We start from the raw sequence: 27,255 nt of genomic DNA, 5'->3' as shown, positions 1-27,255 counted from the left end.
CGGGAGTTAACTCAGAATCACATGGCGCCACCCTTCCTTCAATACCCACCTTCTTTCCCCGAGGGTGTGGGCCCGGGCGAAACCACCCTTCCCTGAATGACTGCTGTGCACAGGTCTGAGGCAAACTGCTAGTACTGGATTTTTAACTGTCTTACATAAACACCTGCACTTCTCTCTCCAACTCAAATTAGATGTCCTTGAACACAGGGATCCCACCCTGGGGCACCCAGGAAGTCAACACCTCGATGAAATGGAATGATGACAGCAATGTTGTAGAGAGCTGACCATAAGTTATAGGGTTGGAAAAATGGTTACAGGCAACAAACTCAGTTAAAAGCCGTGGGTTAGGGTGGTGGCAGTGGAAATAAAAGGCACTATGCCAAAAGCACTGGTGCCCCATCCTGGAAGAGACAAAAGGACCAGCTTGAGTAAGAGTCTCTGTGATTTGACAGGTGGTGTCTAAGGTCCAGAGAACTAAGGAAATGCACATCTGGACATGCTGAGTCCCAGCCAAAGACAGGCAGTCAGAGACTCAGGAATCGGGTAAGGTAGAAACCAAAGATGAAAGGCTAAGAGCGACCCGCACGGAGGTGGTAACAGGAGCCCTCAGAGAGAATGAGTCTGCGTAGCTTAATCGAATCTACCAGTTTATCGTACGTTCCCTCGTACAATGCAGAACAGCAGTACCGTGCACGGCTGTCTAATTCCACACGACACATGTGTATCTGTGTGCACAACCATGTGCTCTCTTAAGTTCGCAAAAGGAATCAACTGAAACTTAGAATTAGGCACCTGACCACGTAGGTGATGGTAGAAAAGCATTTCAATTTTAAATGCACATACTTCACATACTTATTAACTTTTCCTTTCTAAAATTCATCACGGCAAATTGTAAATCATATTTCAAAGTTCAAGTGAAAAAATTTAATTTAGCGTTTTTAATCACAAAGTAATCAACTTAATCTCTATAGAGAGACAAGAAGAAATCCGAGTTGGTGTGTTAAGGTGTGACCTGAATCTATCCAGTAACTGTGCGTATAAAGCTGCGCTGGTCACGCTCACCGCATGCAGGTGTTTACTGCGGACCGAAGCTGTGCGGCCACCATGCAAGGAGGGTCTCACGGCATGGAGAAGGCAGGTCTGTTCATACAGCTGCTCCTGCAACACCCCTAAGAGGTGTCACCACCACGTAAAAAGAGAACCTGAGGTTCAGATATGCTATTGTGAATCTCCATCTCCCACTGGGTGAAGGCCTCTTCTGTCCAAGTACAAGAGGACTGACTCACTCTAAAGGGATTCCAGGCAAGAAAGTAAAAATCATCCTCAGACAAATGGAATAATGAGCGGGAAATGTGAAAAGTATGGAAGCCTAACTTGAGGGAAGCTATAGAAAGGAGGAAATTAAACAGCATCACTAACCTTTTCACCAGCAGATGAGATAATAAAATCTAGGAAGAAAGAGCAAGCTTCAAGTAAACATGCACTGAATTAAAAAGCCACTCTGGGAAAAAAAAAAAGAAAGCCCCAAGGTTACCGAGTGCGCCTGCACGTCCCCATGCCAGGCACCCAGTACTCACTCTGTACTCCCCCAAGGCAAAGTGGCAGGTTGCCAGCTGGATGAGCGCCCTCTGATGCTCCAAGGTCCCCTGTCCCGAGATCTGTGGCTGAGGAAGCGGTCCCTGGAGAGCTGCCAAGTGGTGCAGGCTGGCTATGGCCTTTTTATATTGACCCTTAGAAAGTCACAGCAAGGAGGGAAACACAGTGCCATTAAAGAATCTCCAGAGCTAATTATGCCCCTAGCAAGCAACCACAAATCAGGCACCTGTGCTTAATCATTTGAGGAGGAAATGGGCACAGCTACAGAATCAAACAAACTTAGCTAAAGCTACGTGGAGGATCTGTAGGGGGACTTCATAAATACAAAGATTTTTCTTTCTAGTCTTAATTCTTGAGACTAAATAAAATGACGCAAGCTCTTTGGTAGAGTACATTTTGGATATACCACTTCTTTATGAATATTTTACTACTAATACCATTTCTCCTCATGAAGGCTGGAAGCTGCAACCTGCCCATTTCAACAATGGGGGTTGGAAGCTCTCCCTCTCGTTACAGAATCCTCTCTCGCTTCTGGACATAAGTAGCTCGAGGACAGCAGAGCAAGGCAGCAGGGCTCCCCCAGAGCAGAGAGGAGGGGTGAGCAGTGTTTGTCTTTCACTGAGAAATAAAACTCTTACTTTTACAGAGGGGTGTGATTGGACTCCCCAAAAGTAACCCAGATGTGGGCCTGCCGTCTGGAGCTGTTCTCAGCTGAAAGTGGACCACAATCCCCTCATCAGTGAAGAAGGAACATCTGCCTTCAGAGCAGGAGGAAACGCACACACCTTCACGCTGAAGATGCTCACAGCAACCGTGGTCAAGACACAGGTACTTAAACACACATTACCTGATAGATGATCACATCGTTGAGGAAGATTCTCAACCAAAGCCAAGTATCCGTCTTCCACGCCAAACAAATTCTTGTAAATTCTGAGCAAGAATTCAAAAGCTAATTTACCAGAAATATGTAACACAGAAGCGGAGAATAAAACTGACATACCCACCAACAGAACAATAGTCAGAGAGAAACAAATTACGAAAAAATGGATGTAATTTTAGACTTTGATTTCTAAAACAATGGTCTGGACTTTCAGTTAGATAGTAAAGTTAGGGCAGAATACTTACCAGTAATACACAAGCAATAACCTTATTAAGCACCAACAATTACTAAGCACACATCATGTGCTAGCAGCTGCTCAAAATGCTTTTCACACATTACTTTATCTTTTAAACTGCTTTGCTTTCATCCAGTTAAAGTAATAAATATATGACACTAAGAGTTTCACTCATTTTTTTAAGTCGATTTATGCCTAAAGAAAAACATCCCCTCCAAAAGTCACATACCTGTTCACCATTCTAGATGTGACAAGGAGGAACTGGACGATGCAATGTTTACTTAGAAACTATGACATGACACATCAAACAAGGGGCCTGTATAGGCACGTGACAGGAGCAGGCCAGGGACAAATGTCCACTGGCCAGGAGGAAAGTAACGGCCTTGATCCCAAAGTACAGGAGAATATGCTGGTTAGCCGAGTGCTAGTGCTTTCTGAGTAGTGTTGAAATACTCAGGAGTGTAAACACTGTACAGAGGAAACTCCCTCTCATTTGTCTTCGCTCAAAGCGGGCTCTCTGCAGTGTTCGGAATTTGGGCTTTCAAGCAACGGAGTCAAGTCAGGCATCACAGCACCGCCTTCTGCAGCCTTAGTCACATGTGGCCGGAGGGGGCACAAAGCAGCGGGCAGAGCGACTAAAAGCGCCAGGCAAACCCAGCAAGAAAAAGGCCAGCAATATGAATTTTAACAGAAAGACCAAACCCCCCGCTCCAAGTCCACCCCAACCCTGGTTATAATACACCCCCAGTGCACGAGCTAAGAGGTAAATGGTTATTTGAATATTTATAACTGATTAGATTTCCTGCTCAAAAAAGAATCCTATGAAATGTGTGAACTACTGTAATCAATTTCATCAGCCGTCAGTGACGACATTCCAAGTAGAATCATGAACCTTTCCGGCATGATGATTTCCCATAAAAAACGAAATATCACAACAGGATGAGCACGCCTTACCCTTGTCAAGGAATTCCAGGGAATAGAGGAGCTCCCAGCTCTCTCTGGCCAGCTTAAAGCTTTCTAACACCTCGACGGAGTTAGCAAGTTCTGCCTTATTGACAACGATGTGACGATTCCTTCCTTTTGCTGAACAGTCTTCATCGTCTGAACTCTGCTTAGAGAATGTGAAGAACATGATTAAATTATAAAGATAGTCACTACTTAAACATTATCACATTTATTGCTGCCAATTCTGATTACTATATGAATTTCATATCAAAGGATACTATCATGAGTATAATACAATTTTTTTGAATTTAACAATTTAGCTTTAAAAAGTAACATAAAATTTTCATCCTTTCACAAGTTTGATAGTTACTTTTAAAATTAAGGTTTTCTGATGATAAATTCTAAGCTTGGGCTTCCCTGGTGGTGCAGTAGTTAAGAGTCCGCCTGCCGATGCAGGGGACACGGGTTCGTGCCCCGGTCCGGGAAGATCCCACATGCCACGGAGCGGCTGGGCTCGTGAGCCGTGGCCTCTGAGCCTGCGCGTCCGGAGCCTGTGGTCCGCAATGGGAGAGGCCACAACAGTGAGAGGCCCGAGTACCGCAAAAAAAAAAAAAAAAAAAAAAAAAAAAAAATTCTAAGCTTATGTTGGCTTCAGAGTAAAGCTATAGAGTTAAAACTTCCAATAACTTTAAAAATATACCAATGCTATAAAAGCCAAAACTTACATTTTTACATTTAGGGATACAGCTTAATTAAGTGGCACCTGTTTTACAGTTTACTTTTTTCCAACAGGTGACATTTAATTTGCTTCCAAGAAACAGTTTGTTCTGTAGTGCAATAAAATTAAAGCCCGAGTCCTCTGAGAAATAATTAAGAGAAACTGTTACTTATCTTTTGTTCACTGCATATAACTTCTCCAATGGCCACCCAATGCAAGGTGTCTGGCCAGGAATTACATTTGTCTGCACTTACCCATTTTACTTTATAATAAACTTTCCTACATTTCTTGCTCTTCATCTCAAATAAAACCAAAGAAAAGAGAGGGCCTCAGAGAAAGGCAACTATTGTAAATGCCACGGAGTATGGTCAGACTTTTTGCCAAAAACAAGTAAAGTCAAAAAAGCTCCATTTCACTTTATTTTCCTGAAAATTTCTTGAATCTTTTATTCCACCTATGTCATTTTTATTAATTAAATTAAATTTTCCCTGCAGATTTTTACCCCACTAAGACCGTCTAAAATTATGTACAAATAAACACATCTATGAAACAGAAACAGACTCACAGACATAGAGAAGAGACCTGTGGTTGCCAAGGGTGGGAATGGGGGAGGGAAGAACTGGGAGTTTGTGATTAACAGATGCAAACTATTATATATAGAATGGATAAAAAACAAGATTCTACTGTATAGCACAGGGAACTGTATTCAATAGCCTGTAATAAACCATAATGGAAAAGAATATGAAAAAGAATATATATGTATAACGGAATCAATTTGCTGTACAGAAGAAATTAATACAACACTGTAAATCAACTGAATCAACTGAATTTTTTAGATTCAATAAAATTTTTTAAAAATATGTAAAAATATTTCAGCTAAAAGCTCCAATCCTCATAAACAAAACCAACAAACCTCTAGCCAGGCTCACCAAGAAGAAAAGAGAGGAACTAAATAAAATAAGAAATGAAAGAGGAGAAATAACAACCAATACTGGAGAAACAAAAAAAATCATAAGAGAGTACTGTGAACAGTTATATGCCAATGAAATGGACAACCTAGAAGAAATGGACAAGTTTCTAGAAACATACAGCCTGTCAAAACTTAATCAAGAAGAAACAGATACTCTGAACAGACCAATCACTAAAACAGAATCTGTAATTTAAAAAACTCCCTGTAAACAAAAGTCCAGGATGAGATGGCTTCACTGGGGAATTCTACCAAACACACAAAGAAGAACTCATACCAATCCTTCTCAAACTCTTCCAAAAGACTGAAGAGGAGGGAACACTCCCAAAGTCATTCTATGAAGCCACCATCACCCTGATACCAAACCAGACAAAGACACTACAAAAAAAGAAAATTACAGGTCAATATCTTTGATAAATATAGATGCAAAAGTCCTTAACAAAATATTAGCAAACTGAATCCAACAATACACAAAAATGATCATACACCCATGATCAAGTCAGATTCATTCCAGGGTCACAAGGATGGTTCAACATAACACTAATCAATCAATGTGATACACCATATTAACAAAAGAAAAGACAAAAACCACATGATTTTCTCAACAGACGCAGAAAAAGCATTTGATAAAACTCAACATCTGGACTTCCCAGATGGCCCAGTGGTTAAGAATCCGCCTGCCAATGCACGGGACACAGATTCGATCCCTGGTCTGGGAAGATCCCACATGGAGCAACTAAGCCTGTGCACCACAACTACTGAAGCCTGCACACCTTAGAGCCTGTGTGCCACAAATACTGAGCCCATGCGCTGCGACTATGAAGCCCGTGCACTCTAGGGTCCACGTGCCGCAACTACTGAGCCTGCATGCTGCAACTACTGAGGCCCACACGCCTAGAGCCCATGCTCCACAACAAGAGAAGCCACCGCAATGAGAAGCCTGTGCACCGCAACAAAGAGTAGCCCCTGCTCACTGCAATTAGAGAAAGCCCTTGTGCAGCAATGAAGACCCAATGCAGGCAAAAAATAAATAAGAAAAAAACAAAACAAAACAAAACTCAACATCCATTCATGATGAAAGTTCTCACCAAAGTGGGAATGAACATATCTCAACATAATAAAACCACTTACGACAAACCCACAGCCAACATAATACTCAATGGTGAAAAGCTGAAAGCCTTCCCACTAAAATCTGCAACAAGACAAGGATGCCCACTCTTATCACTTCTATTCAACACAGTATTGGAAGTCCTAACCCAGCAATTAGACAAGAAAAAGAAATAAAATGTATCCAAATTGGAAAGGAAGAGGTAAAACTGTCATTGTATGCAGAAGAAATGATACTCTATATAGAAAATCCTAAAGACTCCACACAAAAACTATTAGAACTAATAAATGAATTCAGCGAGGGAGCAGGATACAAGATAGATATACAAAAATCTGTTACATTTCTTCACGTTAACAATGAAATATCAGAAAGTAAAAAAAAATAATAATCCCATTTAAAATCAGGTCAAAAAATAAATAAACCTAGGAATAAACCTAATCAAGGAGGTGAAAGACCTATACGCTGAGAACTCTAAAACACTGATAAAGGAAACTGAAGATGATTCAAAGAAATGGAAAGGTATCCCATGCTCTTGAAATGGAAGAATTAATATTGTTAAAATGGCCATACTACCAAAAGCAATCTACAGATTTAATGTGATCCTTTATCAAATTACCTATGACATTTTTCAAACAGCTAAAACAAATAATCCTAAAATTTACATGGAACCACAAAAGAACTAGAATTGCCAAAGTAATTCTCAGGAAAAAGAACAAAGCTGGAGGCATAACCCTCCCAGACTTCAGACAATACTACAAAGCTATAGTAATCAAAATAGCATGGTATTTGCACAAAAACAGACATACAGATCAATGGAACAGAATAGAGACCAGAAATAAACCCACACACCTCTGGTCAATTAATCTTCAACAGAGGAGGCAAGAATACACAATGGAGAAAAGACAGTCTCTTCAGCAAGTGGTTCTGGGAAAGCTGGACAGCCGCATGCAAATCAATGAAATTAGAACACTCCCTCAAACCATACACAAAAATAAAACTCAAAATGGCCTAAAGACTTATATATAAAACATGACACCATAAAACACCTATAAGAGAACATAGGCAAAACATTCTCAGACATTAATCATAGTAATATTTTCTTAGATCAGTCTCCCAAGGCAAAAGAAATAAAAACAAAAACAAACAAATGGCACCTAATCAAACTTATAAGCTTTTGCTCAGCAAAGAAACTCATAGGAATGCAAGAGATTTCTGTGCATCAATTTTGCATCCTGCTACTTTACCAAATTCATTGATTAGCTCTAGTAGTTTACTGGCAGCATCTTTTCTTTTTGTTTTGTTTTGTTTCTTGTTATTTTGTTTTTGGTGGCATTGGGTCTTCGTTGCTGCATGCAGGCTTTCTCTAGTTGAGGTGAGCGGGGGCTACTCTTCATTGTGGTGTGGAGGCTTCTCACTGCGGTGATTTCTCTTGTTGCAGAGCACAGGCCCTAAGTGTGCGGGCTTCAGCAGTTGTGGCTGGCAGGCTCTAGAGTGCAGGCTCAGTAGTTGTGGCGCATGGGCTTAGCTGCTCCGCAGCATGTGGGTTCTTCCCAGACCAGGGCTCGAACCCGTGTCCCCTGCATTGGCAGGCGTATTCTTAACCACTGCGCCACCAGAGAAGCCCTCTGGTAGCATCTTCATGATTCTCTGTGTATAGTGTCATGTCATCTACAAACAGTGACAGTTTTACTTCTTCTTTTACGATTTGGATTCCTCTTATTTCTTTTTCTTTGACTGCTGTGGCTAAAACTTCCAAAACTATGTTGAATAATAGTGGTGAGAGTGGGCAACCTTGTCTTGTGCCTGATCTTAGAGGAAATGGTTTCAGTTTTTCACCACTGAGAACAATGTTGGCTGTGGGTTTGTTGTATATGGCCTTTATTATGTTGAGGTAGGTTCCCTCTATGCCTACTTTCTGGAGGGTTTTTATCATAAATGGGTGTTGAATTTTGTCAAAAGCTTTTTCTGCATCTATTAAGATTATCATATGGTTTTTATCCTTTGGTTTCTTAATATGGTGTATCACGTTGTTTGATTTGCATAGCAGGATACAAAATTAATGCACAGAAATCTCTTGCATTCCTATACACTAATGATGAAAAATATGAAAGTGAAATCAAGAAAACACTCCCATTTACCACTGCAACAAAAAGAATAAAATACCTAGGAATAAACCTACCTAAGGAGACAAAAGACCTACATGCAGAAAACTATAAGACACTGATGAAAGAAATTAAAGACAATACAAACAGATGGAGAGATGTACCATGTTCTTGGATTGGAAGAATCAATGTTGTGAAAATGACTATACTACCCAAAGCGATCTACAGATTCAATGCAATCCCTATAAAACTACCAATGGCATTTTTCACAGAAGTAGAACAAAAAATTTCACAATTTGTATGGAAACACAAAAGACCCCGAATAGCCAAAGCAATCTTGAGAAAGAAAAATGGAGCTGGAGTAATCAGACTCCCTGACTTCAGACTATACTACAAAGCTACAGTAATCAAGACAGTATGGTACTGGCACAAAAACAGAAAGATAGATCAGTGGAACAGGACAGAAAGCCCAGAGGTAAACCCATACACATATGGTCGCCTTATCTTTGATAAAGGCGGCAAGAATATACAATGGAAGAAAGATAGGCTCTTCAATAAGTGGTGCTGGGAAAACTGGACAGCTACATGTAAAAGAATGAAATTAGAACACTCCCTAACACCGTAAACAAAAACAAACTCAAAATGGATTAAAGACCTAAATGTAAGGCGAGATGCTATAAAACTCTTAGAGGAAAACATAGGCAGAACACTCTACAACATAAACCACAGCAAGATCCTTTTTGACCCACCTCCTAGAGAAATGGAAATAAAAACAAAAATAAACAAATGGGACCTAATGAAACTTAAAAGCTTTTGCACAGCAAAGGAAACCATAAACAAGACAAAAAGACAACCCTCATAATGGGAGAAAATATTTGTAAACAAAGCAACTGACAAAGGATTAATCTCCAAAATTTACAAGCAGCTCATGCAGCTCAATATCAAAAAAACAAACAACCCAATCCAAAAACGGGCAGAAGACCTAAATAGACATTTCTCCAAAGAAGATATACAGATTGCCAACAAACACATGAAAGGATGCTCAACATCATTAACCATTAGAGAAATGCAAATCAAAACTACAATGAGGCATCACCTCACACCAGTTAGAATGGCCATCATCAAAAAATCTACAAACAATAAATGCTGGAGGAGGCATGGAGAAAAGGGAATCCCTCTTGCACTGTTGGTGGGAATGTAAATTGATACAGCCACTATGGGGAACAGTATGGAGGTTCCTTAAAAATTTTTAAATAGAACTACCATATGACCTAGCAATCCCACTACTGGGCATATATCCTGAGAAAACCATAATTCAAAGAGTCATGTACCACAGTGTTCATTGCAGCTCTATTTACAATAGCCAGGACATGGAAGCAACCTAAAAGTCCATTGACAGGTGAATGGATAAAGAAGATGTGGCACATATATACACTGGAATATTACTCAGCCATAAAAAGAAATGAAATTGAGTTATTTGTAGTGAGGTGGATGGAGCTAGAGTCTGTCCTACAGAGTGAAGTAAGTCAGAGTGAAAAACAAATACCATATGGTAACACATACATATGGAATCTAAAAAAAAAAAAGTGGTTCTGAAGAACATAGGGGCAGGACAGCAATAAAGACGCAGACGTAGAGAACAAACTTGAAGACACGGGGAGGGGGAAGCATAAGCTGGAACGAAATGAGAGAGTGGCATGGACATATATACACTACCATATGTAAAACAGATAGCTAGTGGGAAGCTGCTGCATAGTGCAGGGAAATCAGCTCGTACTCTGTGACCACCTAGAGCAGTGGGGTAGGGAGGATGGGAGGGAGAGATGCAAGAGGGAGGAGATATGGGGATATATGTATATGTACAGCTGATTCACTTTGTTATACAGTAGCAAGTAACACACCATTGTAAAGCAATTATACTCCAGTAAAGATGTTTAAAAAAAAAAAGAAAATCATAAGCAAAACGAACAGACAACCAATGGACTGGGAGAAAATATTTGCAAACAATGAGACCAACAAGCGATTAATTTCCAAAATATACAGACAGCTCATGCAGCTCAATATCAAAGAAACAAACAACCCAATCAAAAAATGGGCAGAAGACCTACACAGACATTTTTCCAAAGAGGACAAACAGATGGCAACAGGCACGTGAAAAGATGCTCAACAACACTAATTATTTGAGAAATGCAAATCAAAACTACAATGAGGTATCACCTCACACCGGTCAAGATGGCCATCATTAAAAAGTGTACAAATAATAAACATTGGAGAGGGTGTGTAGCAAAGGGAACCCTCCTGCACTGCTGGTGGGAATGTAAATTGGTGCAGCCGCTTTGGAGAACAGTATGGAGGTTCCTTAAAAAACTAAAAGTAGAGCTACCATATGATCAATCAATCCCACTCCTGGGCATATATGTGGAAAAGACGAAAAGTCTAATTGGAAAAGATACATGCACCCCAATCTTCATAGCAGCACTATTCACAATAGTCAAGACATGGAAGCAACCCAAGTGTCCATCAACAGATGAATGGATAAAGAGGATGTGGTACATATGTACAATGGAACACTACTCAGCCACAAAAAACAATGAAATAATGCCATTTGCAGGACCAATGGATGGACCTGTTATACTAAGTGAAGTAAGTCAGAGAAAGACAAATATTATATGATATGACTTGTATGTAGAATCTAAAAGAGACACAAATAAACTTATTTACAAAACAGAAACAAACTCACAGATATAAAAAACAAACTTACGGTGACCAAGGGGAAAGGGGGGGCGGGGGGGAGATAAACTAGGAGTATGGGATTAATAGATTAAAAACTACTATATATAAAATAGATAACCAACAAGGACCTACTGCACAGCACAGGGAACTATATTCAATATCTTGTAATAACGTAGAATAGAAAAGAATCTGAAGTTGTACACCTGAAACTAACACAACATTGTAAAACAACTACAGTTAAAACAAACAAAAAAAGCTCCAATCCTCAAGCTAAACTCAGAAAAAATTGGCAGCTCCCTCCCACTACCCACCTTTCTCCCCATTTGTTGACAGCTGGGGACCCTCCCCGTCCCACCCTAGTTAGCTTCATATTCTTATCCCCTTAGTAATGACACACACCCCAATTCCTTTCAAAACCAAAACCCATCTGTCAGGCATCTTAGCTCATCGGGGCCACATGTGGGCCACACGTGGGCCATCTAGTGAGATACAGCAATAGGAATGGTGTGTTCATCGCCGTGGCAACTCATGGAACACATTCCTGCCTCAAAATGAGATCAGGAGTTTCTGGAAGGGCCTCAGATGTGGTGGGGATAGTGTGGAGTTCCAAACAGTCTGTAAAATTTAGAGAAATTGATTTCGAAATGCAGAAATGCACTCTGAGGCTCTGCGGGGATGCTCTGAAGCAGGAGTCCTGACCCCAGGGAAGGCACATGAGTGTATGTGGTGGGAACACCCTGCCCACAGGGAAGACTGTCCCCGGCTCCAGCTGCCTGGCAGGCACTTAGGCTGTGGGGAGGATGTCCACCCCACTGCAGAGGTGGGCCTCCACAAGGGCCAGCATTATCAGAGACACCAATTATTAAAGGGAAGTCAGACATCTGGATAGTGAGAGAAAGCTTCCAAGTTTTAGGTGCTAGGTTAGTAAAAACAAAACAAAACAAAACACTATGAGTAAAACAAGACAGGTCTGCGAGCTGAGCTCATGGGCCACCAGGTATGTCCCTTGCCACAATGGGACAAACAGACCTGGCTGGACCTGCACTGGGTGGGGCAGGCAGTGGGACGGAGACCCCAGACTGCCTGGAGGGCCAGAGCATGAGAGCAGAGCCTGCTAGACGGCACACGACGAGTGAAGGATGGAAGGAGGAACGGATGGGCCAGAGGCTAGACAGCTGTACCACTGCCCGGACCCACACCCGGGAGGGCATGTGTGAATCCCCTCGCGCACCAGAGCTCACCGAAGGCCTGCTGGGGCGCAGGCACCGTTCAAATGGATGCCCAGACACTGTCACTGGCCCCGTGGAGCTTGTACTCTGGTGAAGGGACACGGACAGCAAACCAACCAACCAAGAAAGAATGAAAAATAAATAGCAATAAGGACTATGCAGAATTAAGATACAGTAATAAAAAGAGAAAACTGATGGCCATTTGGAGGCAGCCTCCGGGAGAGAGCTCAGCTCTGGGCTGAGCACTGCCTGATGGGCACAGAAAGGCACTCCGCCCCAGTGCATGGCTATGAGCTGCGCCGGGGCCCGGGCAGGAGCAGCGGCAGCGGCAGCCAGCGTGTCTGCAGCACTGAGGGCGGCTCAGTGCATGCTCTGAAGCCAAAGGAAAGAGTCTGGATTTTATTCTTAGAGTGATGCGGAGCCGTCAGAGGCAGAAGCCATGTCTGACTCACATTGTAAAAAAGGTCACTAAGGCTGCTGGGGAGAGGAGAGATTGTGGGAGGCAAGAGTGAGAGCAGGGAGCCAGGATGATGACTCGGGTGAGCTGGGGCAGAGGCCCCGGTGCCTGGACAGGGAGGGGATGGAGAGAAACTCAGGGCGCGGCTACGCTACATACACTGAATGACAGGCCACTGCTTTTCATTGAGACTAGGGACACACAACCTACCACCTACGTGGGTGGGAGAGGTGTCTGTGGTCTTACTGTGAAACCACACACCCTCAGAAAGCAGAAGGGAGAGCTACCCCGCCTGGGAATGTCAGGAAAGAACGAAAGAGCAGACAGAGGGCATCTGGGAAAGCCTGGTTAGCACAGAGATCTCAGCCTGGGGTTCAGGGTTGGGCTTCAAAGCAAAATTGTGCATGTTGAGCATTTTTCTGTGGAAGGAAACAAACCAGTTTTTCAGAACTAGTTAATACCCTTACACGCACATTCAGAATGGGCCACGTCTTCCCATTCCAAACCATTTTATACTCCAGAACCTTGGAGACATCAGATTAAACTGATTTTCAGACCTGTCTCTCATCAAGCCAGGGTCTCGTTAAATGTTACCCAAGGGCTGAAGAAGAGCATGTAAGAAACTGAAAGGCGGAGAGGAGAGGGGCCAGAAGTTGGGCGAGACTCCTGGCTGCCCTCACACTTCCACCAGAAGAGGGGATGGCACGCTACGCCCTGCAGGACAAACCCTGCTGTCTCCCACTGTCTGTGGCTATTTCTGCACTCTAGGAGCAGAGCTGAGTATCTGCAATGGAGACGCACGGTCTGCAAAGCCTGAAACATTCACCACCCGGCATTTTACAGGACAAAGTTTGCTGAGACCTGACCGAGAGCATCCCCACTGTCACATTACATGACGGGCCTCCACAAAAGTGTTCCTTGAAAGAAAGGATTCCTCTGCTTAAAAAGAGTTCGAAAATCAGCGCTGGGCACTGGCTTGCCAGCAGGCCAGATCAGAAGACTGATGGTTCACTCTCTTTGGTTTCCTGCATCTTTGTGCAAGCTGCCCCCTCTTAACAAAATCTACTTCCCAATTCCAAACAACAAAACCCTACGAGGCTGGCGTCAAATGCCAACCTCCTTCATGGGACCTTTCCAACATCTCCCCTCGGGTTATGACTTCCTACCCCGATGGCTAAGAACTCCCCGTTCGGCGGCCAGTGCCCCTCGGCACCCCGCTCTATATGTCCAGGGTAGTTTATTTGGTTTTGCCTTTTAAATTTAATCGATGGCACTAAGTCAAACAGGTATAGACGCCTTACACCAGGGCTCCTCAGCCTCAGCACTAGCGGCCTTTGGGGCTGGATAACTCTTTGCTGCGGGGCTCTCCTTGTGCACAGCAGTACGTTTAACAGCATCCCTGGCCTCCGTTCACTAGATACTAACAGTAGCCCCTCCCCACTGAGCCATGACCATCAAAAATGTCCTCGGACACTGTCAAATAACCCAGGGGGCAAAATCACCTCTAGTGGAGAACCACTGATTTTATATAGTAATTATATTTTATAATTAAAAGACCCAAGCTTTATCAATTTAGCTCCAGAGCCATGTTTTACAAAGATTCATTTCTAGCAAACCATAAACATATAATCTGTTAACAATTATATCTGAAAGAATTACCATGGTTTTTTCTCTTCCCTCAGCTAGTTTCCTCTTTTTATGTATGTGTTTATTGCGATCAATCTCTACATCACCGTATACATTTGATATGTCCTCCAGAAGAACCAGTGGAACTTGGCTAGGGGCATTAGGACCTGTGGATGGAGGGAAAACACCAACACTTAAAAATGCAGCAGGGAAAACAGTACTTAATATCAGGTGGAAATTTACTCAAACATCGTGTGAAAATACGTTCAGTATCATCCCAATTAGGTAAACAAATAAGTATACATATACATATACAGAAATGAAAAACTATACAGATATAAACCAAATTGTTAATAAAGGTTCTTTCTCAGTGGTGGACAATTTTTTACAATGATCACGAAGCATAAAATTACCAAAAAAAGAAAAACTACCAAGTCACACATACACACATACATTATTGTTATAAATTCCAAACAAATCTAAATATATGAAACACTATAGTCAATACACAAAAATGAGAGCTGCGTTATACTGGAGGTATTGTGGGTGATTTCACCCTATAGGTTCCCTGTTTTTCACATTCTCTAGAATTTATATGCATACATCTTATTTTAAAAATCTTTGTTGAGAAGTCATTGTGAAATCTACTTCAGGACTTAGCTACATCTGCTGCTTTTTTAAAAGAGGCATTCAATATCTGTAGTTTCACAGTACCACTACATCCTTTGATATATAAGTTTTTAATGAAAACTTTCTTACATAAAAACCAACGACTGATGAAAGCTCTGGCATCACCCCGCAATTACTTGGATCCAAGAACAATGTTAAGGTAAACATTTTCATCTTCCTCACCACCCACAATGAGGCCAGTATTTTGAGACACTCTAAAATTCTTCAACCAACCTTGGAATAGAGACGGCTGTATGCTGTTGACATACTGAAATGCATTCTTAAAGAAGACCAACATAGTGGAATAAACCACTTGGTTTTTATATTTTGCATGAGCTTCGTTATCAAAGTTGTTCATGTATCTGCAGAGATCCTTCATTCTATGCAAAATATCACCATAGCTTCTGAAAGGTGAAGGACAATAAAAATTATTTAATTACTCTGGGCTTGTCAGCAAAAGGTCTACTAGAGAAAAGCCCCAACAGAACCATTACAACTACCAAATGTGGCTCTAGGCATGTAAAACTATTCTTCATTGTCTGCATATGGATGCAAATTCCTCTTCCGAATTAGAGCAGCAACAGGCCAAGAGTTCATGACACAAACATGCCAAGTAGCTTCTCTTTCCTCTAAACACCAAGGAGTTCTTCAAGCTCAATATCATCTTAAGAGTTCAAAGATTCCCATTGGGAATCTTTTAATAAAGTGAAAAACCACACTCTTTTGCATAAATACTGAGTGTTACAGAATTTGCCCAGACAGAGGTGTACCTATATATTATATGCTTTTAGAAAAAAGTATTTTGTTTTACAGAGAGTATGCTATCAAAAGATTTGTTATGCAATCTTAGAAATGAACAGTTTTGTACCGTCTTCCTTTATCCATCTGCCAGTCACATCTCATTCCAACAACATTCAAAATCTTAAACAACCTCTCCCAAGGGTCCACGATCTGGGATGATTTTTCAGTCAGCCCCTCAATTATGTACTTCTGAGAGCTACGTTTGCTTGGTGACATTAAATCAGACGTTTCTTGGGTACCTGAGATGTGAAAAAAAAAAGTAGTTTACAATTACCATTACTACTTACTATTTATGCGGTACTTTATAGAGAAAAAACGTCTAACTCCCCATGCAAGAGGCAAGAACACAGAACTTCAACATGTTGTGTGTTTTATTCAAAGACCCACCACTGGCCCCTGGTAGAGTAGGAAGGGACCTTTGAGCTGTGGTTAACGTATGAAGCTAACCTTACAGGTCAGGTTCACTGCTTCAATCGAGGGGTAAAACTGGCTCCAGAAAAGTCTCATCTCTTAACTGTAGTGTTTTTTTCTAGGAACCATCTTTTAGCAAGACTATCAAACTGGTATTGTATCCAGAGGAGAATAATCAGAATGCTGAGGGATTTCTGAGCTTGAAATTTTACAAAATAAAAAATACAATAAAATAAACTGCAGGTTATTCCCACTTACCTTGATGCTGACTCTCTATTTGAGTAGACCTAGTGACATAATTGATATAAAATTCAGCTGCTTTGTTCAAGTACTTATACAACAAATTGGCGGGCAACCGAACATCATGGTTGTTAATTATTAGAGGAAGGACATCACACACTGTTGAAGAGGGAAAATGAGGAAAAACCGATTAAGTTGTTTGTCTACTCTAGGGTTCTGGCAAAAACAAAATTTATTTTAGAGTTCACTTAATGTAGTACCTAAAATATATAGGCAAAAAAGAAACCCCTTATGGCACATTTATTTAAAAACTGCAGTGCAGAGGGACACCAGTGGATGGAGGCAGGAAGGAAACACACAGGCAGATTCCACATTATGAGCGATGTTTGGGTGGAAATTCAGGTGTTTATTAGTATGCTTCATACTCAAACACATGGTTACACATATTCTTTCAGAGGTGTCAACTATTACATAATAAAAATTTAGGAGTTGTTTTAAATGCTTTCTGAACTGAAAAAATAAACACGGATTTAAACCCCATAATATGAAGAGTTCCTCTGCTTTCCACAAATGACCTTATTTCTGAAATGACACTTACCCCCAGCATATTCTACTTAGCATAAGGAATGAATACAAAATGTAATTTTTCTTACCAAATAATTTTCTAAAGCAGTTAACAGGAGATTCTTGCTCTTCAATAGTTTCAGCCTCCAATAGTGCCTCCCCAAGGCCAACCTGTTTCAAAATACAATTAATCATTTGTGTTAAGTTTCAGATGTCAGAATTACATGAATAAACACCACATTTGATTTACCACATAGTTTGTATATTCAAACTTACCCAAGAAACAAATATTATCATTTTAAAGACTAGAAAACAAAAGAATGCATCAGCAACACCACCCAGAAGGGAACCCCACATTCACCTGACCACAGACCACTCTGTCTTGGTTATTCTCCCCTGAACTAGTAAAATTAAAATGTCTAAGAAACTTAATGGAAGCACTGGGGCTAGTTTGATAATACAGATGTAGAGATTTTTCTAAGAAATGTAGAAACTAACTTTATTCTCTACATCAAGATGTATTATGTAGACAAAACTTAACATTTTCAAGAGTTGCCGGGAGTAGTCAGTCATACAGCCTGGACTAGGTCGGACACAACTGTTTGAGAAGGCCACCTTCCCATTACTGATGCCCTAGCCTAATAGAAAGCTGGCTTCTCCAAATCCACCAACACCTGCATCATCTTCCTTGCAACCACCTGGGGATGCATGGGGTGGGGGGAGAGGGGAACCATGTAAACAATTACATGAGACAGAAAGTTAAAAGAGTAATCATGAGGGAGGACACCAGGTTGAACAGCATCCCCCCAAAATTCACGTCCACTCAGAACCTCAGAATGTGACCTCATATATTTTTTATCTTATAGAAAAGGTCTTCGTGGGACTTCCCTGGTGGTGCAGTGGTTAAGAATCCGCCTGCCAATTCAGGGGACACAGGTTTGAGCCCTGGGCTGGGAAGATCCCACATGCCGCCGAGCAACTAAGCCCGTGTGCCACAACTACCGAGCCTGTGCTCTAGAGCCCGCGAGCCACAACTACACAGCCTGCATGCTACAACTACTGAAGCCTGTATGCCTAGAGCCTGTGCTCCGCGGCAAGAGAAGCCACAGCAGTGAGAAGCCCGTACACCGCAACGAAGAGTAGCCCCCGCTCGCTGCAACTAGAGAAAGCCTGTGCGCAGCAACGAAGACCCAACGCAGCCAAAAAAAAAAAAGTCTTTGTAGAAGTCATGCTGGATCAGGGTGGGTCCTAAACTCAATGACTGGTATCTTTATAAGAAGGTCATGTAAAGACACAGGGACACAGACCACAAAGAAGGCCACGTGACAAAAGAGGCAGAAACTGAGAGATGAGGCTGCAAGCCAAAGAATGACAAGGATCGCTGGTGCCCCAGAAGCCAGGATGAGGTGAGCAGGAGTCCTCCCCAGAGCCTTCACGGGGAGCACGGTCCTGCCCATATCTTGCTTTTGGGCATCGAGCTTCCAGAATTGTGAAAGAATAAACTTCTGTTGTTTTAAGGCACCCAGTTTCTGGTATTTTGTTACGGCGGTCCTTGAAACTAATATATGGACGTACAGAGAAGGTTAACTGGGGCCAACAGCCAGAAAAGTGGAGCCAGAAAGAATAAGCCAAAGAGGTTGAATTAAGAAAGTTAAAGATTTGAATCCCACTTCTCCGTTACTGGCTATGGGAAGTGACTAACATATATGTAAAGTAGGATGCTGTCTACCTCAACGGATCTAAGGAGTATAGAAGGACCTACTGAACACCGACCAATGCCTGCCAGTAGCACTCAATAATAATTAGAGATATGAGGAAAGGGCAGAGTAGAGGGAAAACAGTGACCATATGGCAGAAGCATGTGAAAAACGTTAAGAATACAAACTATGGCTCTCCTTTAAATTCAAACACACTGTTCAATACAATGAAACAGATTATTTTTTAAAACTTTAGTGAACTTCACAAATTGAAGATAAGTTGCACTGTCAAGGCTTGGTGATTGTTTCCTCACACTGGTAACACAACTCCTACTGGATATTCATAGAGTTTGGTAACAGTGACATCCTTTTAGTTTTACTGACAAAGATTCCTTGATTTGAATTCAATCTTATCTGGTACTCCTCAGAATTAGAATAATCTACTTTAGAATAATACACACTGTAGCTCTTAAACATACTTGTGAGTCCACTGATCAATTTTATACTCTTTTATGAAAAAGGAAAGGATCAAATCTTACCCCGTGCTGTACCACCGTTTCAGGGAATCGTCTCAAAAGTAGAAGCAACATTTCTGATCGTTCCAAAGTGTTGAAGCATTGTTCCGTAACCTTTAGTAACATTTCACACTGGACCCGACCAGGAAGAGTTTCAAATAAACCTGTATATAACACATTTCACTTTTAAAAGTTTCTTTCAGAAAGAAAATACGGAAGCAAAAGTGGAAATAAGGCATCATCATGTACAGAATGGTATATACTAAGTGAAGAATCACTATTGTTGGAGTTCACCTACAACCTGGAAGGCTTTGGGGTCAGATATTATTGGGCATAAGATATTTGCTGAAGGACGATAAAACCTTTGGAGGCCTTACTGGATCTAGAAGAGAAGAATGATGTCTGGGAAGGGTCACAGCAGTGTTTGCTGCTGACTGAGATAAAAAACACTCACTTAAGTTGAAATGACCTAAACAATCTACTTTCTTTTTTATCCAAAATCTGAAATACTGGATTGGCTATAGCAACCAACACAGAGTGAAGGTTAATGAGAAAGGTCATAAATTACTAAAAGTTTCTCTCCTGTTCTGTGGAGATCTGTCTAATCTACAGATGTTTTATGATTACTGTAGAACTTGTTAAAATATATTCAGTTTCCCAGGCTAACTGATAAATCCACATCCTTTAAGGAAGTTTAAAGGGTTCTAAGCATATGCTCAAGGGATCAAGTAACATCATTTGTACAGGCTTCAGTTGCCAAGAACAAAACATGCATATGGGTACCAATACCACTGATGTGACTTTTTTGTGAAATTACTACACAGAACTTGGTATTCCAGAAGTTTTTAAAAGAATTATATGTTTTTTATTATAATATAATTCTACTTGGAAACATTTTGGTATATCTACAACTGTATTATATGAGATAGCACCATCATTATGTTCTAATAACAGTAAAAAGAATGATCACTTTCTAGATATTTCTGTTTTTCAGAAAATTATTATTTTTAAAATTAACAGCTCAATAAAACTGCATCTTATTGGGTTCACAGTTGTGAGTCACTTTTACTATGGTGAAGTAATTGCTAGTATTTTTACCCAAGTAGGCAAAACTTCCAAAATATAATTACTTTTAATCTCATACAGACATTTTATAAAAATTAGATGAATTATCTTCTTTTACATTTTTGCTTCTAATTTTATAAATTATGTATATTGCTAGAGTATGTAGCATAAAACACATTATTATATCTTATCTCTGATATCTTAATGATAGCTTTAATACCTTAGCTATTTATCGATGTTGGTAATTTTATTTTTTACATCTTTATTGGAGTATAACTGCTTTACAACGTTGTGCTAGTTTCTGCTGTACAACAAAGTGAATCAGCTATACGTATACATATATCCCCATATCCCCTCCCTCTTGCTTCTCCCTCCCACCCTCCCTATCCCACCCCTCTAGGTGGTCACAAAGCTGATCTCCCTGTGCTGTGTAGCAGCTTCCCACTAGCTATTTTACATTTGGTAGTGCATATATGTCAGTGCTACTCTCTCACTTTGTTCATCTTCCCCTTTCCCCCTGTGTCCTCAAGTCTGTTCTCTACGCCTGTGTCTTTATTCCTGTCCTGCCACTAGGTTCATCAGAACATTTTTTTAGATTCCATATACATGCGTTAGCATACGGTATTTGTATTTCTCTTTCTGACTTACAGAAGTAGTAATTTATACACCAGTAAGTTAACATTTTATTCTTACTTCTTAAAAATTGCGTTTGTTTATCCTGTGAATCGTTTCTTAATGCTGATGTAATAATGCTGATTTCTCTCCACACCACGGGCTGATCTGGGAAATTCACAAACCTATTTTTAAAATGAATGCATTAAATTAAAATGTCAGATTCTAAATAGTATCCAAAAAAGAAAGTAAAACGCTAGCATCAGAGAAAAACACATTTTACTATATTCCAAGTGAATACACAGATGTACCAAAACAAACTGAAATAAAGATATAAAAAGAAAAACTAAGAAAAATGAGGGTACTCACAAAAGTCTTTAGTCTTTTTTAATAAGTGAAAAGACAAGTGTCCATAATATGCAAAACACTACTAAACGGCAAACAAGAAAAAAAAACTCCCCCCCCCAAAAAATGGGCAAAGGTAAATCACAGAAAAAATACAAACAGCCAAATATTTGAAAAGATACTCAGTCTTATTAGTAATACAACAAACACAAATCTTTAAAAAATAGCAAGAGATTGCCTTCTCCTACAGCACCGGCAAAAATTGACAGCTGAGGGAAAGACGGATAATATCCAGTGCTGGCGAAGGTGTGGGAAAACAGGCACTCACACACGGTCAGTGGAGATGTAAACTGAACAGCACTTTTTGGAGAGTAATCTGACAGTGCATCGAAGTTTAAAATGCGCATACCCTTCGACTAGGAAAACCTACGTCTAAGAATCTACTCTACAGAAAAACACCCAAGTGTGAGTACAAAACTGCTTTCTGACACTCTGAATATAATTTCAAACAACTGGAAACTACCTAAATGTCCGCCGAGAAAAGAGGGCTGAAACGCTATGCAGACAGGAGAAAGAACCAAGTAGATCCCTACATGCTGGCCTGGAAAGAGCCCCATCACAGTGGGTGAGCAGTAGGCGCTCACCGCTGCAACTCCTCCCCCAGAACCTACTGATGCGTCCTGGGCCGTACATGCACACAGACACACACACTCCTGAATTCGGGCCGAGGTTAGGAGGGACTTCCACTGATTATTCTTTATACTACAGTACCGTCGCAACTTCTGCGAGGAGCCTGTATTACGTTATTCCCAAAGTAAAATAAATGATTGAATGGAAGAGCTGTAAGAAGAATAAAACCTAAGAAGACTTCCCTGCAGTTAACAGAAGGCCTAGACCACTACCAAGTTAAGCTTTAGGTGCCGGACACGCAGATGAACTTGAGGACCTTCCCCCAACTCCCTCTGCCACAGACAGAACGGAATCCTCCCGAGAGGTGCGGGGCGGCGTCCCCACTCACATGTCGTAGAGCAGCCTCCCGGCGGTGGCCGTCCGCTCCGCGTTCCGCTCGATGGTGTACATCTCATACTGCAACACGGGCCGGGGCCGCGTCAGGCCCTCCGCCCGGCCGGCCCGGCTCACCCCACCGCCCCGGAGGTCCCAGGGTCGGGCATCACGTGCTGACGGAGCCTCAGGGCTCGCGCCGCGCGGCCCCGGGGCCCTGGATTAGCGCAGGCACGTCTCCGGCGGCCAGCGGGGCTTCTGACTATCCTGGACGGCAACGCGGTGCAGGTCTATGCCGTTCGCGTCACTCGGATGCCTTTATCAACCGCGGGGCCCGCAGATGCGCGGTATCGGTCCCCTCACAGAGCCGCAGCCCGGAGCTGGCGCCTGTGTTCACTACACTGCACCCCAGCTCCCTCCCACGGGGACCTAGAACACCCCCACCCCGCCCCTGCCCCCGCCACTACCCGCGCCCACGCGGCTGCCGTCCGGACCCACGAGCCGGCGAGCGGCCTTTCCAGGCGGCGCGAGGCGCTGTCCCGACCGCCAAGAGGGTAACGCTCTCGTCGCCCTGACCCGGAGCGGGGCCCGGGGTCCCCTGGGCCGGGCTCGCTGGGGGCTCAGGGAAGCGGGGAGGAGCGCCCCACCTGCGCCCCCGCCCGGCCTCACCTGGATGTTGAAGTCTGCGGGGTAGAGGCTGCGGGCCGTGATCAGCCAAGCCTTGGCGGCCCACAGGTCCTGCTGCACCAGCTCGCGGGCTCGCTGCACCAGGAACTCGCAGTCGCCCTGGGCCGACATGACGCGGGAGGCCTCGGGCGGCCTGAGGCTGCCGGACCTTCCGGCTGGGGGACGCCGCGAACCTCGCCGCCGCGGACCTTGCCGCCTCCGCCGCCGCCGCCGCCGCGGACGCTACTGCGCAAGTCCGGGGTCGCGCAGCCGCCGCAGGGTGGATCCGGGAGGGCTTCCGGGCTTTGCGAGTAGCCTCCTCCCGGCCACTCTGCGCTTCTGCCCGGCGGCTTCCTCCTCTGGGGACCTAGTGCGTTCGTCACGGCTCTTCCAGGTCGCCTCCAAGACGCGGAGGAGCGGATTCTCACCCTGCTCGGGAGCGACCCCGGTGCAGCCAGGGAGCATGCGCGGAGCCCGGTCCTGGCGGCGCCGGGGAGCCGGGTGGTCAGTCTTGGCTGGGCGGCCGGGGGCCGGGCGGGGAAGACGCTGGAGTGGGGAGCGCCGAGGGGCTGCGCGGAGGCGGCGGGAAGAGCCCCTCGGGACCTCCGGATCGGATGTACAGAAAGGCTCGCGCTGCTCTCGGTCAGGCGGTAAAGCCAGCGTTTGGACCGGTCCTTTCGGTCCTCAGCAGCACGGTCATGTCTCATGGTCGTTGCTTCTTTATTCCTTGGTTTCTCCGAAAAGCATTTATTGAGCCAATTGCAGTCTTAGTACTTTGCAGGTGCTTGGCTGCATGCCGGAAGCTACCGAGCCGTTTATCCTGTTCCAACCTGAGTTTACAGTGTTAGGGACCTGTGACCTACAAAAAATAGCTGTTTTAATTCTGTTTCAACCAGAATCAGGGTCATTTTCACCAAATGAAAACAAAACAGTCTACCTGATCTCGGGAAGGGAGGCCACACTTAGGAACCGGAGGAAGCAGCATTTATTCGCCTAATAGGAGGCATGTGCCAAAATGTGTGATCCCAACAGTTCGTTGGAGTCTCCAATCCAAGGTCTATATACAAAACTTTTAGCAGGTTCTAGTACCACTGATATCTTGGCCTTAAAACCGAGATTAGGGATTCAAAACTGATTTTTTTGGAAAAAAAAAAGAAATGACTATATACTTCATACATGGAAACATTATAAATATGGTAAATAAATATGAATATATACTTACTATCGAGGGCAAAGAATGTTGCCTGCCATCCTAGTAAATAATGACTATTGCCTGCCCGCAAGCGCAAGCTATCAGCCACTGTAGCCTGGCCCCCCCTCCACCCCCCGCACCCCATTAGTGCCCCATGAGCGGAATTCAAGATGGAGAAAAACAGGATAGTGGCCCTACATAAAGATGCATACCTAAGGAGTAACTTTAATGACCCAGACTCTTGCATCTTCCCATGTGTGTTTTTCAGAGAAACTCTTATATATCCTCACTCCCCCTTACCTCTTTGGAACAGTCCTGCAGAGCTATCTGAGAGGCTGTCTCCCAGGCGATGGTCCTCAGTAAGGTCCCCAAATAAAACATAACTAGTAACTTTTAGGTTATGCATTTTTCTTCAGTCAACACTGTGGTTATACGTAAAGTATAATATGTACTTCGTAATTATAATAATTTAAAAATAAATAACCGTGGGACTTCCCTGGGGGTCCAGTGGTTAAGACTGTGACCCCACTGCAGGGGGTACGGGTTGGCTCCCTGGTCGGGGAAGTAAGATCCTGCATGTGGTGTGGTGCGGCCGAAAAAATAATAAAATAAAAACAACCGTAAAGTTAGTGGTGAATTAGTGTGTTAGTTTTAGAGGAAAGTACCAAGAAGATGAGGCTTTAAGGAACACCATGTAAAGCGCCAACGCTACCAAATCCATCAATGTCCAGGCTCTTTTGCTATTTCGCTCATAATACCAGTCTAAAAATGATAACTTTAGTATCTTCCCTCTTATTTTAAAACCTTGATTTTAAAAACTCGATTTTGTTTCATTAGTATCCTCAATGATATCTTTAGGTAAAAGTCACTGCTTTACCCTCAGTCACTCTGATCCGTTAATTGTATTAGCGCTTTGGGAAGCATTATGGTTCCTAACGCTATTTAATGTCCTCTGATTATGCACTGGAACAGCGTGATTATGCGATCACTTTGTAGGCTGGGATGGATTGCTCAGTGATAGAATTCTTTCAGCTTTGTAGAAAGGAAGGTAGAAAATTGAATTTAAACAGATCAGGGGACTTCCCTTTGGTCCAGTAGTTAGGACTCGGCGCTTTCATTGCCACGGCCCCGGGTTAAATCCCTGGTCGGAGAACTAAGATCCTGCAAGTGTGGCCAAAAAAAGTAAAAGGATATATATACATATATATATATATATATATATGTGTATATATATACACACATATATATATGTATATATATATTCATAAATATAAAAATCAGGATAATTTTTATCTTACAAAGTGTAGACCAAAAAAAAACAGATTGCTAGCTTAAATATTTTTTTCATTATTTCATTGATTTTAATGTATAAATTGTATAATGTGTAAATTGGCAAAAATGACTGATTAGACTTTAATCTTTAAACTTTATGTTTTGGTTATGGGATTACAAAACAGAAACCAAAACAAAACTGTGTACCTGTTCCTGAGTCTTTAGTTCTCTAGTGTTGTATTAGGTAACAACCGAAAATTAAACATTTTAAAGCTAGGGCTAAATAAGGGAGCTCTGGTTATAATTTAGATGCCAATCAATTGAGTTTTTGCCAGAATACAAGATAAGACTTGTGGATATTTTCTAGCCAACCTCTTAATTTTGAAAGATCTCCAGATAAATATTTGTCCTAGGGTATCATGCTGGCATCTTAAAGTACAGAAGAGAGGTACCGCACCGTGTGGGTTTTTATGTCTTTTGGGCCTCCTTGTCCTGATCTCGAAGCCTCATTGAGCGTCTGGGCGCCTGGCTCCCGTTCTCCCTGACAACTTCTAAGTCACATAAGATGCCCAGCCTCCAGCATCCAGCATCCAGCCTCAAGCTCCTGGACCTCAGTTCAGTGATTCGTATTAAACTCTATATTGCTTTTTACCTTCCACTTCAAAAATCTCAAAACTCATAAACACAATCTCTTAACTTTCCTGCCCTCAACTCTCTCCTTGGTTCTTCTTAGCAATTTCCTACTTTCTTCCTCCCTGATGTTAGCTTAAGAGATCTATCTTTTCCTCCTAGTTTATCTGCCTCCTCATGCTGTAGCCTTGCTTGGACACTCAGCATGATCAGCGTCTTTGCTTCTTATCCCACCTGTATCCACTCTTCAGATGAACAGCCCTGGATCCACCCTGTGGTGCATCTTGCTGGATGTTGCGACTGGCTTGAAATAGGGGCAATAACTATATAGTCAATGAGCATTGAGGAGGCTGAGTCCTGCTGGAGAATAACACACGCATGTGCAGATTGATGCTGTAAGAGATGCCTGGTCTTAGTATCACTCTGGGCTCTCAACGACTCCACCTCCCACTCTTTCAGTTAGGACTCTGAATCTGTGAACTGATGGGAAGTGGGTACTTTCTGTATAGTCATTCAACTCAGATTTCTGCATACCTGGCTTAGACTTTCTCTGATTTTGCAGATCAAGCCGTACTTTGGTGGAGGCTGTCCATCTGTTTTATTCCTGGGAACTTTATGATCAATTAGCCACTGCCACAGACCTTGAGAGCCAAAATGCTCTGATGGCCACTCTGTCCCCGTGTTTTATTATGCTAATTGTGCCTACTTTGTCCTCGATGGTCAAGTGCTGCCACCACACTGCTACCACACAGGGATCCCATTATTCCCATTGAAATGAGGGCGCCCAATTCTACTGCAGTCATCTCCCACCAGCATCTCTGGTGTACAGAGGACAGTGGCACCAGGACTTTTATGGATTCTGGTGCTCCCTTCACTAAAGCATTTCTGGGCCTTCTGGGTTGTACGGTAGGGGTTGGCTGAGCAGGCTGCACGTAATGAATTAACTCCAACATTCCCATCTCAGTGAGCCAGTATAGT

General features: G+C 42.6%; 1 protein-coding gene across 1 annotated transcript in view; it reads right to left on the bottom strand.

Moving 5' to 3' along the window:
- INTS10 (integrator complex subunit 10) overlaps positions 1 to 23,382 on the bottom strand; it is a 36,812-nt gene extending 13,430 nt beyond the window's left edge. The window contains exons 1-12 of the mRNA XM_065899769.1: positions 23,187 to 23,382; positions 22,534 to 22,601; positions 21,252 to 21,355; positions 19,518 to 19,657; positions 17,371 to 17,452; positions 16,736 to 16,876; positions 16,134 to 16,305; positions 15,500 to 15,669; positions 14,630 to 14,763; positions 3,666 to 3,822; positions 2,444 to 2,526; positions 1,578 to 1,730 (exon numbers count right to left, since the gene is read on the bottom strand). Coding sequence (XP_065755841.1) covers positions 1,578 to 1,730; positions 2,444 to 2,526; positions 3,666 to 3,822; positions 14,630 to 14,763; positions 15,500 to 15,669; positions 16,134 to 16,305; positions 16,736 to 16,876; positions 17,371 to 17,452; positions 19,518 to 19,657; positions 21,252 to 21,355; positions 22,534 to 22,601; positions 23,187 to 23,315 — 1,533 coding nt within the window. The 5' untranslated portion in view covers positions 23,316 to 23,382. The remainder of the gene's footprint in view (positions 1 to 1,577; positions 1,731 to 2,443; positions 2,527 to 3,665; positions 3,823 to 14,629; positions 14,764 to 15,499; positions 15,670 to 16,133; positions 16,306 to 16,735; positions 16,877 to 17,370; positions 17,453 to 19,517; positions 19,658 to 21,251; positions 21,356 to 22,533; positions 22,602 to 23,186) is intronic.
- Between the last annotated feature and the right edge of the window lie 3,873 nt (positions 23,383 to 27,255).

Source organism: Phocoena phocoena, chromosome 21, assembly GCF_963924675.1.
Source record: "Phocoena phocoena chromosome 21, mPhoPho1.1, whole genome shotgun sequence".
Taxonomy (NCBI): domain Eukaryota; kingdom Metazoa; phylum Chordata; class Mammalia; order Artiodactyla; family Phocoenidae; genus Phocoena; species Phocoena phocoena.
The sequence above is the reverse complement of the archived record's forward strand: the minus strand, read 5'-3'. Positions and strand labels throughout refer to the sequence as shown.